This window comes from Syngnathus acus, chromosome 15 (genome assembly GCF_901709675.1).
Source record: "Syngnathus acus chromosome 15, fSynAcu1.2, whole genome shotgun sequence".
Lineage (NCBI taxonomy): Eukaryota > Metazoa > Chordata > Actinopteri > Syngnathiformes > Syngnathidae > Syngnathus > Syngnathus acus.
In genome coordinates, this window is record NC_051100.1 from 3092655 (window position 1) to 3105332 (window position 12678).

General features: G+C 44.1%; 2 protein-coding genes across 6 annotated transcripts; both read left to right on the forward strand.

Annotated features, from left to right (window-relative positions):
- The first annotated feature begins 119 nt into the window (after positions 1 to 119).
- On the forward strand, positions 120 to 4184 carry scdb (stearoyl-CoA desaturase b). Of its 4 annotated transcripts, none has more exons than XM_037271207.1 (6): positions 120 to 221; positions 293 to 549; positions 1827 to 1957; positions 2121 to 2326; positions 2424 to 2656; positions 3043 to 4184. In XM_037271207.1, exons 1-6 carry the CDS (start codon positions 154 to 156, stop codon positions 3240 to 3242), a joined length of 1095 nt encoding a protein of 364 aa, XP_037127102.1. In that variant the 5' UTR covers positions 120 to 153; the 3' UTR covers positions 3243 to 4184. The 4 variants fall into 4 exon arrangements, with proteins under 4 accessions (XP_037127102.1, XP_037127103.1, XP_037127104.1 ...); XM_037271208.1 differs by having other exon boundaries at positions 139 to 221; positions 344 to 549; XM_037271209.1 differs by having other exon boundaries at positions 176 to 239; positions 344 to 549.
- Positions 4185 to 5362: 1178 nt separating this feature from the next.
- wnt8b (wingless-type MMTV integration site family, member 8b) lies at positions 5363 to 11000 on the forward strand. 2 transcript variants are annotated; one of them, XM_037272449.1, is made up of 7 exons: positions 5363 to 5714; positions 5823 to 5942; positions 6759 to 6792; positions 7794 to 7932; positions 8475 to 8600; positions 8697 to 8839; positions 10045 to 11000. In XM_037272449.1, exons 2-7 carry the CDS (start codon positions 5872 to 5874, stop codon positions 10612 to 10614), a joined length of 1083 nt encoding a protein of 360 aa, XP_037128344.1. In that variant the 5' UTR covers positions 5363 to 5714; positions 5823 to 5871; the 3' UTR covers positions 10615 to 11000. The 2 variants fall into 2 exon arrangements, with proteins under 2 accessions (XP_037128344.1, XP_037128345.1); XM_037272450.1 differs by lacking the exon at positions 5363 to 5714 and having other exon boundaries at positions 5737 to 5942.
- The last annotated feature ends 1678 nt before the right edge of the window (positions 11001 to 12678 follow it).

The window sequence follows — 12678 nt, forward strand, 5'->3', positions numbered from 1 at the left end:
TTTAATAGCGCCTCACAGTCTTCGCGTTTAAGATGAACACGTGAAAGTCTTGTTGACTGTTCTAAATCTAATGCCAACTCACACAGTCGCATAACATCAGATAAGATAAGAACCAATAGGACATTCGCAACTCTCCACACGCGCACACACAGCATGATAAAGAGGACTTCATTCATTGACGCGTCATTTCCCCTTCTGGACCTCCTTTGGATCTCTGCACAGTGAGCAATGGCACACACGTAAATCAAAGCCGACTCTTGCTGTAAATGTAAATCAAACTGTCTTTTGATAGCTGTGGGTGCGGCCGGTGCTTTGCCAACTGTCGTTTGCGGGACCTCTGCAGCCAAATGGCCGAGAGCAGCCTTCATGGCAAGAGCACAAGCACGTCGACGGAGGATGTGTTTGACGATACTTACGTGGAGAAAGTCGGTCCCAAGCCACCCAGGACGCTGGTGTGGAGAAACATCTGGCTCATGGCGATTCTGCACGCCGGCGCTCTCTACGGAGTCTTCCTCATCCCGACAGCTTACGCACTCACGCTTGCCTGGAGTAAGTACGCAATTGTTGATTATTTTCATTCATAATCGTTCTTAACAAATGTACAGTAAGTGTGACACTATTTAAAATGCAGAACTTTCTCTTGCCCTAACATCAAGGGGAATTTCAAATCCTTTCCAAACATAACTAATATGTATGAATATAATTTGTTTGTTTTTTCTCGTGACCTCTGCTAAGGATGCAATCGTGTATTTGATTGTGTTTTCATCTTGTGGAAGCAGTATTATGCTAAGTGAGCAAAATTATTTAACTCAGATCCCCCAAATTTTTTTTTTTTCTAAATATATTACCTTTGATGGAATTTGTGTATGTGTGTGTGTTAGGGGTGGCTTTATTTATTGCAACAACTTTGTGAAGTACATTACTGCCATCTGCAAGACTGGCGTTGAATTGCACCATAATTTTGGGCCACAGTGGGACAAACGCATTGTAAAATTATTTATAGATGATTTGTTTGAACACATTCACGTGTTAGTGTGTTTTAATAAACAAATTTAAAATGATAACCCTCGCTGCTGTAGGCCACAACTTCTGCACAGATGCTCACACGCGAACTTATTGACTCCAGTTCCTGATGACACTCACGAGGCCACACTCTTTAAAGCAGGGGTCTCAAACTCCAGTCCTCGGGGGCCGCATTCCGACATGTTTTCCGAGTTTCCCTCGTTAAACACACCTGATTCAATTATCGGGCTCCTGCAGAACGTGAGGATGAACTGATCATTTGAATCAGGTGTGTTTAACGAGGGAAACTTGGAAAACATGTAGGAATGGGGCCCCCGAGGACTGGAGTTTGAGACCCCTGCTTTAAAGGCACACAAATATTAGTGCATACATATTTACATTTTGTTATGTTTTGTTATGTTTTATGCAATTCAGTGCTGTTTTGGTGGAGCAGTCACGGATTAAAGACATTTCAATGCCAAAAATTGACCCCATTATTTGCATCACTAAGATGCATATAACAATTTAACTGTGGTTGAATTTCACAAATTCCTCAACAGTCTTCACTTTGTCCCTCGTCTGCTCCCCCTCCCCTCCCCACCGCTTGTCTTTTGCAATGCTGGGCTGCATATTATTGCACAGTGGAAGACAAAGCACAATCAGCTCTCCCATAGACATTCCATTGTGAGCCGCGTGACAATTTGTCTTCGGCTGCCAGAAGGTCCCTTGTGCCCGCTGCGAGCAGACAACAACAAACTGCACACCTGACCTCACAATCAGTCCCAAAGGTCGGTCCAATAGTTTGTCATTTCTCTTCCCACCAGCTGCCGCGTGCTTCGTCTTCAGCGCTCTGGGCGTGACGGCAGGTGCACACAGGTTATGGAGCCACAGATCCTACAAGGCTTCAACGGCCCTCAGGGTATTCCTGGCTCTTGCCAACTCCATGGCCTTCCAGGTACAAATGTAACTTTAAACACGCATGACGCAACTACACAAACAGACTGTCGATACATTTCTGCCTCGTCTTTTTTTTTCCTCTTAACTACGCTGCCCCAAAAGAATGTGAAAACTTTTAATTAACGCTGGTGTTTGGTATCCAAAATGATTCCCGTGCTCAGAACGACATTTACGAGTGGGCGAGGGACCACCGCGTCCATCACAAGTATTCGGAGACGGACGCCGACCCGCACAATGCCAAGCGGGGCTTCTTTTTCTCGCACATCGGCTGGCTGCTGGTTCGCAAGCACCCTGACGTCGCAGAGAAGGGCCGAAAACTGGATCTGTCAGACCTGAAGGCCGATAAAGTAGTCATGTTTCAACGAAGGTAAAGACTGTCAGATGCTGTTTTCTGCCTAGCAACAAGCACTCGTTAAATAATTCCTTTACTTCTGTACTAAGAACGTGCTGTTTGTTGATTTCAGGCACTACAAGCTCTCTGTGTTGATCTTGTGCTTCCTGGTGCCAATGTTGGTGCCCTGGTACTTCTGGGGCGAGTCCCTCCTAGTGGGTTACTTCCTGCCCGCGTTGCTGAGGTACACGGTCGGACTCAACGCCACTTGGCTGGTCAACAGCGCCGCGCACATGTGGGGCAACAGGCCATACGATCACACCATCAACCCCAGGGAGAACAACTTTGTGGCCTTCAGCGCCATAGGTAGGAGAAAGCTTTACATTGAGCTGTCAATTAGAGTTTTTTATTCTTGACTCTGAAGTTGCCTGAAACAACCAATCAAGGATGGGGAAATCGCTGATGTCATTGAGCGTCATGTATATAAAATGGAATCTTTTATATGGCATTTTGCAGTGTGCGTTAGCGTCAAGCTAGCAATTATGGCAAAGCTATGTCGCCATACACAACATGGTCTCTTTTTTTAAAACTTCAATTTGATAATAAACTTTAACCGGGAGAAGCAATAAAAGGCCCGAAATGAGCACTTGGTAAAACTCTTTGAAGAATTGTTCACAATTAGCCAAACAACTGCTTTGTTGTGAACGTGGCTAGCCTGAGTCAGCGTTTTTGACTCTTTGTCTCTTTCCCAGGGGAAGGCTTCCATAACTACCACCACACGTTCCCTTTCGACTATGCCACCAGCGAATTCGGCTGCAGGCTCAACCTCACCACTGCCTTCATCAACCTCATGTGCTTCCTGCGTCTGGCCAGCGAACGCAAGATGGCGTCCAAAGAGATGATAGCGGCCCGCGTGCATCGGACGGGCGACGGTAGCGCTAAAAATGGCTAAGTTGGACTTTATTATGATGGTGATGATTATTAGGAGAGAGACAGGCAATAAGTTTCATTCACATACCAAATCAATAACGACGGGATGATATCGGGCTGGTTTATTGAGATTCATGTTTGCCCTTTTCCGCTGCACGTTTCTAGCAGGTACTGTTTCGAGTACCTGATCGTTCAAGTTGATCATGAGTCGTATTGGAATATTTGAGGTTAAATCGCTAAGTTAAAAAAAACTAATTTGGTTACGTTGCCTTGCACTCTATGCATTTGTTCAATTTCGACCAGACATGTTGACTGTGCAGTGGTGAATGTGAAATGTGTTGACGAATTCAGTGAATTGCAGAATCATGAATTAATTTATGTGATATTTATTAACAATCGTGCCAATTTTGAAACTTTGACAATTATGTTTATGGTTAAGAACCCGTCCACATAGTGGGAGTTTATTTTTGCTTTTATTTTGGACCATAAATACAAAAGAATCTGTAAAATCCAATTTTACAATTACAGACCCCTCTAATTCAGACTTTTTTTTTTTTTTTCCACATTATGTAAAGAAACAATAGCCGTACTAAACTACAGCACAAGCTCTGCTCTGTTCAAGGTTAACATCTCATAGTCATCTAAACCAATTTGACATGTGAATTAAATACAATGCATACCTTTTTGGTTGGAAGCTAAAAGTCAATGAGTTTATGTGCAGCGCTCCAAGCACAGGTGCCTCTCCCTGGTATGTTTAAGATGTTATTTTTGATTTGAAGATAAAGGTTGATCAGATAGGAATGTCACGTGTGGGAAATTAATATGGTTTAATACTAATATAAACAAATGCACATATGACTAAAAGTGTTCCTTAGACATTCTTTTGTGTTCACTGATAAACCAAAAAAGCCAGAGCTTTTCAGAGAATGTGTATTATATATAATAAACACATTTTTATACCTGACAAATTACTTATCTCGTTGGACTTCCACCACACACACACGCACATAGTTTTTGTGGGACATCTTGTCTGCGTTAATTGAGCACTCGACCTTACGATCTTAATCAGGGAACTCCTGTATGTCACACGCTCATGCAAAAACAAAAATATGGTGTGCACATGCGTCACTATCTCACTGCGCATTTTTCAGATAGCGCCGCACGCAGTCCCGTCTCGTTTGTTGGACATTCTTCGTTTGACAGTGTCACTATTAGTCGTCAAAACAGCTTCTAAACAAGTCCGTTTTTCAACGCCGTGGAATCAGATAGTAACAAAGGGCGCTAAAGAAAATGTATGGGAGGCCAATGGAGCTGTGTGGTAGCGCCCTCTGCTGGACAAATAATGCTACTTACAGGCCAATAGTGCCCCAAACTTCAAGATAACTCCGTACTGTCGTCCTGAGCGCCCCGTGATTGAATACTCTAAAATGAATTATCCATAAAAAAAAAAATATTGGTGCCTAATTTAGCCTCCAGTTCTGGACTGACTACAAAATAAAAAGCATAAAAACGGCGATGACGTATTTGCAGGATTCAATGTGAATATAATTATTTCATTTGGTTGTACTTAATGTATTGGCCACAGCCTTCATTTGTGATGCATTAAAAAAAAAAAAAAAAAACTCGAATCCCTTCTTTTAAGCATTTCTCTTTGTATCTTAATCCAAAACATCCTTTGAAAGTATTTTGTGCTAATCCTAATTTGCACACAAGAAGATTGGATTTCCACGGAAAGGAACCTGCGTGGATGCGGGGATTTACGAACACTCCCAGTTTTGTTTTGTTTTTTCTAAAAAAAGTTTGATCCTTTTGTGGTCTAGTAGAATTTTTCTGTAAACTGCAGTTTTGAGGATAGTGGTGCGCGCACCGATTTAAGAATGCAGATTTTGCCGTCGTATGAATTGAAGCTGTTGTAAACCAACTTGCTGACTTGAAACATGAATAACAATAAATTAAATAATTTATTTGTTTATAAGAACATTTTAACAAGGGTTTAAAGATGAAAAATTAAGTCACAATCTGTGGCCAGAATATTAAACATTGATTTTGATGTATTTAGTTTCAGAGCATTTTGAATTTTTTTCCAAAATAAAAAAAGTGTAACTGAGTTGTTCCAAACAGAGAACCCAATGCAACTAATCATTTTTTTTCTGCATTTTGTATGGCAGGGGGAAGAAAAAATAAAAATAAAATACTTTTTAAATTAAGGATTTTACAGATAGCGCTCCATTTCCAAATTAATTAAACGCACCACGACCGCCTGAACAGCGCGCAAATGTGAGTTAAGAAGAAGAAAAAAACCATCGTCACCGCCTTGACGCAATTGAATCACAAACACAATTTGTATATCTAACCAAAAACATGCATGAGTGTTGCACTTTTCCCCCTTTAATCGTGGATTAAGCAGATTGTCCTGGCCGGCCCTCGAGGCCCAGGGTGCCCCTTTTGATCATCTCGGTCTTCTCCACCGCGACTCTTGGGATTGGCCGCGAGGGTAAGTAGAAGGAGGGGGGGGGGCAATATTTAATTAAGCAGATAATCTCTTGTTGAGGAAGAGAGTGGCTCCATTTCAGAGCACCCCCTCCTCATCCTCTTCTTCCAGTTTTGCAGCAGAAGCTCTTCAGTCTCCATCTCCTTCGTCACCTGTCAGCATGTTCATGCATTGGGAGGTTTGCTTCTACATTTTCATCCTGCTGGCGCACATGAGGTCCTACTGCTGCTGGTGAGTGGAAACCGACCGCTTTCTGCATGCGTGCGCATTTTGCATTAAAGTGCATCAAGTTAATTTTAGAAGGTAGGGGGCTTTTTAGTCTATTAGTAAACAAGTTGTAAGGTAGTAAAATGAAGTAAAAAGGGAATTTTAATCATGTAAAGAAAGAAGCAAATCATAGGTATAAGCAAGCAAATTAGATGAGTAATAAAAGTTAAATAACACAAACACACGCACTGAATTGAAGCAATAAATTGTCACACACAAACTGTTTAATGCAATCCATTTAATTTAGTTATTTTAGTTATTATTTAGTTATATATTTAGTTATTCTATATTTTCTATAAAGCAAATGGTGTTTATTAAAAAAAAAACGAATTTGTTGTGGAGAGCTGGAACAGATTAAGAACATTTCCATTCACTTCAATGGGGAAAGATCATTTCAGAAGTATTTTCAATTACTGACAGCATGGAGCAATTAAAATGTTTTATATCGGGTACTGAAATTGCCGATTTTCGTTTTTAATCCAATCTGATCATTGTTTATTAAAAAAAAAAAGTCCTGTGATAGCAACTATCTGCTTCCTCATCAACTTCACTTACCTTCCCTCCGAGTGACTTGAAATGATTTCCCACAACCTCCCATTCACTTCCCGATTAATGTAACCAACTTGTCACTAATGTGTAGGAATGGCATCAGCACGGTGGCTATTATGGGATATTTCCGTCCATATCGGTTGTGTGTGACAGTTTCCCATGCGCTAATGAGCGGGAATGTGTTATGGACACTGAGCTTCCCGGAGTTGAATAAGCTGTCTCCTTTTCCAGGTCAGTGAATAATTTCTTGATGACTGGACCCAAGGTAAGCCAACTTCCTTTTGATCTCTCCTTCCCATCCCCAGAGAAAATATGCTCCTGCTTTTTCATCACTGTGTGTGTGTGTGTGTGTTTCCTTCTTGTTTTTGTGTGGTTCTTGTGTGGGATTAATGCAGCCATATTCGTCCTCATTCTTTCCCCTCCTGCATGCGTACACTTGACCTTATTGAGAGGTTTGTGTGTGTGTGTGTGTGAATGTGTTAAGAGGCAAGGGCAGCTATTGCTTTAGTGGGTGGTCATCATTAGCAAGAACCTGGGCCCCTGTGTGTGTGAGCTTCTACACTCCACCCAAGCAAGCAAGCAAGCAAAAAAAAAAAGCCCCTTGAGACATATTAGCCATATGATCATTCACACGCTCATAGTGCAGTTGATTGGGTGCCCGATCCACCTCTTAATTCCACCACAATGATAGAAATCAACTTTAAAATTCCAGCAGAAATTAGGAATGGTGAGCGTTAGAATGGATTGAAGGAATGTGGAAATTAGATATAAATATTCATATATATTTGTTATAATTTGGAAAGAAATGGAATAGCGATGATTTGAACAGTTTGAATTGCTCATAAAATGTAAAAATGAAAGATAATAATAATGCAATTGATTTATGTAACCCCCCAATAGTTAATTAAAAAATATATATATTTTTTAATTAACCAGAATGAACATTCAATTTGTAACAGTTTAAATCGGTCAAAAAATATGAAAATAGAGGTACAAATTTCACTGCCCGCCCACATTCAGGTGCATTAAAGAGGCATTGCCTGGTTAGGTTGGCTACGCGTGAGTGTTTGGGCCTGAGCCGTGGCCGACAGCAGCTTCTGCTTGATTGTGCTCGCTATGATCTCCCACTATTCAATAAATAGCTGAAAAATAACAACTGGTGGCTGTGGCTCTCCGACACGGAAGGGCATTACAGTCATCAAGCACACTGTAAAAAAAAAAAAAAAAAAAAAAAAAAAAAAAGCTCACTGGTTGTGTCACGTGCAGGCGTACCTGATCTATTCCAGCAGTGTGGCGGCGGGGGCCCAGAGCGGCATCGAGGAGTGCAAGTCCCAATTTGCGTGGGATCGCTGGAACTGCCCCGAGAGAGCTCTGCAGTTGTCCACGCACAGCAGCCTGCGCAGCGGTAAGTGCTAGTACATGAAGCGATCTGGACTAAATGCTGAAACTGCGTTTTCCAAAGCCACCTTTATGGGACTGTTACATTCTCTTCTGCATGTGCCAAAACAAACACACTAATCCAACCGCTCTCACTAGATCAGCGCTGTCGTGAATGCGACACACAAAGTCAATTAGCATCAGGGACAAGGCCTGCTGCTATGCTTATGGAATGAAATTCAGCAGAGCTTTTATCAAGGACAATAAAAATAAAATTCTGGATTTAAAAATGTTTTTTTTTTTTATTAAATGGCAAGTCGGCAGTTATATCGAACGTCAATTATTTGCACACTCGAGCAACAGCTGCTGTCGGCCACGGCTCACACCCAGGCGCTCACATGCAGACTCGATGACATCACGTGCCACACCAGGCCCGCCTCTTCAAGGCCTTTATATGGTGAATGAGGTCAAACAATATTGACAGGGTGGATTTTCACCGATTGTAGGTGGATCTGGAATGTATGTAAAAAGAAAATAAAACAGCATCATTAAATTGAGTCTCTCTGCCAGCCAATCGGGAGACGGCGTTTGTGCACGCCATCAGCTCAGCCGGCGTCATGTACACGCTGACCAGGAACTGCAGTCTCGGGGATTTTGACAACTGCGGCTGCGACGACAGCCGGAACGGACAACGAGGTAAGAGACTTCCGATTGTATTGTAAAATAAATCTTGAGAAATGATTGCAGCACATCATGAAACCTCATCTCATAACGTTTGTGTTTCACTTCCAGGCGGTCACGGCTGGTTGTGGGGAGGCTGCAGCGACAATGTCGGTTTCGGCGAGGCCATCGCTAAACAGTTTGTCGACGCTTTGGAGACCGGCCAGGATGCCCGAGCGGCGATGAATTTACACAACAACGAAGCTGGCAGAAAGGTACTGCTTTAAAACCCAATGATGTTTTTTTTTTTTATATAAGCGATATAGATGGCGTTTTTTTTCGGGACTCCTTCTCGGCCTTCCAGCTGATTTCCTCCCCCCTCCCCCCCAATCCGTCTCTGCGAGTGTGCCACCCAAGCATCCCCTTTCACACGACAATAAGTGAGGTGCCACTCGTCCCCGATCATAACAGTGTGTTCGCTGTACCAGAAGGGCCTATTTACTAGCTCTGAATGACAATCCCTCTCCTGGAGAATTGCAGGATCGCCGGCGTGCAAGCCTAATTGGAGATCCAGGGGAGCCAGACATTGCACGGTCTTCCGTATTATCCCCCCCGTTTTTTAAATAAGTGTTTAGTTTTATTCTTGCAATAAGGATCCCACATTTATGTTGGTCTTTGTCCGGCTCCGGAGGTAGTCTGAGGGGACCACAGGCGTGCAGCTGAAGTGCTCTTTGTTGACGGTGCCTTTGCAACCCCCCCGTCGGGCCCCGGGATCGCCACGGCACCTGGAGCATCATTGTAACAGAAAAAAATGGGCACAGAAAGAGGGAAGGAGGAGGGGGGGGGTCTTTTTTGATACCCCCAGTCAATGGGACTCTCCATTTTGTCTTGTCACTCTCGGAAAACATGATGATAATGAACGGGCTAAACAAATAGTGTCTTCAAGGGAGGGGCGCAACGGGTACTCGATGTGAAACTTTTGGATTGACAAAAAGAAAGAGACTAGACGACGTCCTCTTTTCAAGCGACAGGTGTTTTGTGTTGGTTAAAGTCAGAAAGCGCAGACAACAACAAAAACACAGCCGAGGACCTCGAAGCGATCACCTCTTCAGGCTTTTGGTTTACTCCACTATGTTGAGAACACAATCCGTTCTTTTCAAAAGTTGTTGGCCCAAGTACTCGCTAACAGTTAGCCAGTTAACAGCTATCTGTTATCCCGAGGACTTGCTAACAGTTAGCCAGTTACCAACTGGCTGTTATCCTGAGCCCATAACAGCAAGCTCTGCTCTCTCATTGGCTGACTCCCATGTCATTCAACAGGCCACGCCCAACTTTTGAAAGCCACACACATTAAAAGTCACAGAGTGACCCTTATTCACTTTTTATTTTTTTATGAGCATTTAGGATTTCCCTAAGGCACGGTGGACTATCTCTCAAAGTTGGGAATCACTATTTAAGGCCGGTTTTATCCCGACTGCAGGCAGTGAAGGGGACCATGCAGAAGACGTGCAAGTGCCACGGGGTATCAGGGAGCTGCACCATGCAGACCTGCTGGCTGCAGCTGCCCGACTTCAGGGAGGTGGGAAACTACCTGAAAGAGAAGTACCACAGAGCTCTGAAGGTGGACCTTCTCCGCGGGGCCGGGAACAGCGCGGCCAGCCGGGGGGCCGTAGCCGAGACCTTCAGCTCCATCTCCCGCAAGGAGCTGGTCCACCTAGAAGACTCGCCCGACTACTGCTTGGAGAACCGCACGCTGGGCCTGACGGGCACAGAGGGCCGCGAGTGCCTGAAGAAGGGCAAGAACTTGACCAAGTGGGAAAAGCGCAGCTGTAAGAGGCTGTGCGGCGAGTGCGGCCTGGCCGTGGAGGAGCGCAAGGCCGAGACGGTGTCCAGCTGCAACTGTAAGTTCCACTGGTGCTGCGCCGTCAAGTGCGAACAATGCAGGAAGACGGTGACCAAATTCTTCTGCGTGAAGAAAGGAGGCGCCAGGGGGAGGACCGAAAGTGCGGGCGGGCGACGCAAGACCCTCAAGCTCGGCAAGAAGCACTGAGCCCCTGAAATACTTTGGGTCATAAATGGATGGACAAGTTGTACATTTCCAGGAAAAAAGAAAAGACAATCTCAAGGCAACTGCTTGAAACATATAAGACTAAAAGGTTCAGAGAGATTTTTTGCTGTCACCGAATTTTTTTTTGCATATTACAATTAGGTTTTTGAAAAAGTACATAGTGACAGAGCCTTTTTACGGACCACCTGAAGTTATTCCATGATGTTCATCGCCCCCCCCCCCCTTGTTGTATTTAAATGTATATAAGATGAAGCACTTTGTACTGTACATTGTTAATTTATTGCACCACCTTACCTTAGTTGTATTTTTAGTTGTGTTTATTTTCTATTCAGCTATAATGAAAGAATAATAAATCCTTCCTGATATCATTTCGCCTCACCTCATGACTTGTTCTGAGGTAAACATAGCGCCACTCGGAGTTAGAGTCCTCAAGGTGGAGTCGGGAAGGGAGGGGGTGTCGTGAAAGAAAGGAAAATCCTTCACCTTCTCTCCGTCGTGCTTTTCTCAATTTGCCCCCACCACCACGACAAATTCCTCCTGTACCCTCCCTCTTGGTAATCCTCAAAAGAACGCCCGAGTTTCTTTACTGTTTAATACTAGTTTAATTAACTTTGTCCAGACGGAGGAGGCCATGAGGCAAGTCGCCCTTATAAAAATCATCCCGCCTCTAATTTTGTATGCTAATCTCCTTTTTCACGCCGCGCCTCCTTAGCGCTGTGTTCAGGCGGGGAGGCGGGGGAATGTTGGGAAAACTTGTGCAAGGCTTCCTGCGGCTGTTTTATCCCGACGGGCCCACCTATTTGGCTCCTTTCACTTCTCTAGGGCCTGCCTTTGCTCGATTTAACAATGCACGCGGAGCTAATCAGCTCTCTCGGAAATGCGCCGCTGTCGAGGAAGGTAATCCCCCCCTTCTTCGGCCGCTCTCAATGGCCCGTCGCCTCCTAAAGGACTTTGGGAAAAGGCTTTACACAGATTCACACTGTTCCCTCAAAAGAAGTTAGTTCCAGTATTGTACCCCAACAAGTGGCTTTTATAAACACATGCCTGCCAAGCTAGTCGAAGAAGTGCCCAGGCCCAACCTGGCAGGGGCCAGCGAGTGGCAACCGAGGGCCAAACCCTTCAGACAAGAAAGACAAGATTAGAGGTCCCATAGAGAAAGAAAGGGGGAGCGGTTTCTGCACCTTCCTCCTTTGGCTCAATAAAGTGTCAAGGAAACACCTTGTTGACATCTTATTTAGCAAATCATGATAATCAAAAGACCCCCTCCCTCCGACGATGATCCCCCGCATGGCCCGACGGGATCACTCAGCCTCGTCATGAAAAGCAGAGCATTCCAGACATGTTGCCCGGTAGACACTCAACTGCCCCCCCCCGTCAAAGCTAAATGCTAAAGCTACGTAAACATGCGTTGTATAAAAACATAACTTGCATTTTGTTGCACTAAATGAATTATTAAGATCAGTTAAGGCCGAATCCCATTTGTTATGAATATTCTGGTGTGAAAAAAAGTCAACCAGCACTTTATATTGATCGCGACTCAGACACACAAACATTTGCCCCCACCCGGCAGGCGACGCGACCTCCGACCGAGAGGTCTGAAGTTCCATGTTTGCGGGCCGGCCCTGCCATGTCCAATTTTCCAAAGCACATGAGCACAAGGTGGCGGGGGAGAGATGGTCGACAGCGAGCAGGAAGTGTAGGATTTCAAGCAGCGTCTCGCTCACAAAACATGGTGCATTTAGCAAGTTGTCCAAAATTGCTAAGATTCTCCTCCTTATTGAGGCCAAAGTTTAAAATAGTAGTTTTCCCTTTATAAAAAAAAATCCAAACATGATTGATTCTTCTTCGGTAGCAAGCAAAAGGAAATATTTTTAATGCTTGGAAGAATCCCTGACTAATAGGATTTAAGGCTTAGGGTTCTGGACCTACAACACCTAGAGGGGCGAGGGTCAATATGAATGTGAGAGAAAGCCAACATAAGAAGAAGAGAGGAGGGAGGATGCAGGGCGCGCTATCACGTGTTCCCATTACCCCAAAAATCTGAGG

What these genes read in the sequence shown, in the direction of transcription:
- wnt8b (XM_037272449.1), top strand. Translation starts at nt 5,872, where the DNA reads ATGTTCATGCATTGGGAGGTTTGCTTCTACATTTTCATCCTGCTGGCG. An exon ending in GCACAGCAGCCTGCGCAGCG is followed by an intron (nt 7,933 to 8,474) that starts GTAAGTGCTAGT and finishes TCTCTCTGCCAG; the next exon opens with CCAATCGGGAGACGGCGTTT. An exon ending in ACAACGAAGCTGGCAGAAAG is followed by an intron (nt 8,840 to 10,044) that starts GTACTGCTTTAA and finishes TCCCGACTGCAG; the next exon opens with GCAGTGAAGGGGACCATGCA.
- scdb (XM_037271207.1), top strand. Translation starts at nt 154, where the DNA reads ATGATAAAGAGGACTTCATTCATTGACGCGTCATTTCCCCTTCTGGAC. An exon ending in CTCCTTTGGATCTCTGCACA is followed by an intron (nt 222 to 292) that starts GTGAGCAATGGC and finishes GTCTTTTGATAG; the next exon opens with CTGTGGGTGCGGCCGGTGCT. An exon ending in CCAACTCCATGGCCTTCCAG is followed by an intron (nt 1,958 to 2,120) that starts GTACAAATGTAA and finishes TCCCGTGCTCAG; the next exon opens with AACGACATTTACGAGTGGGC.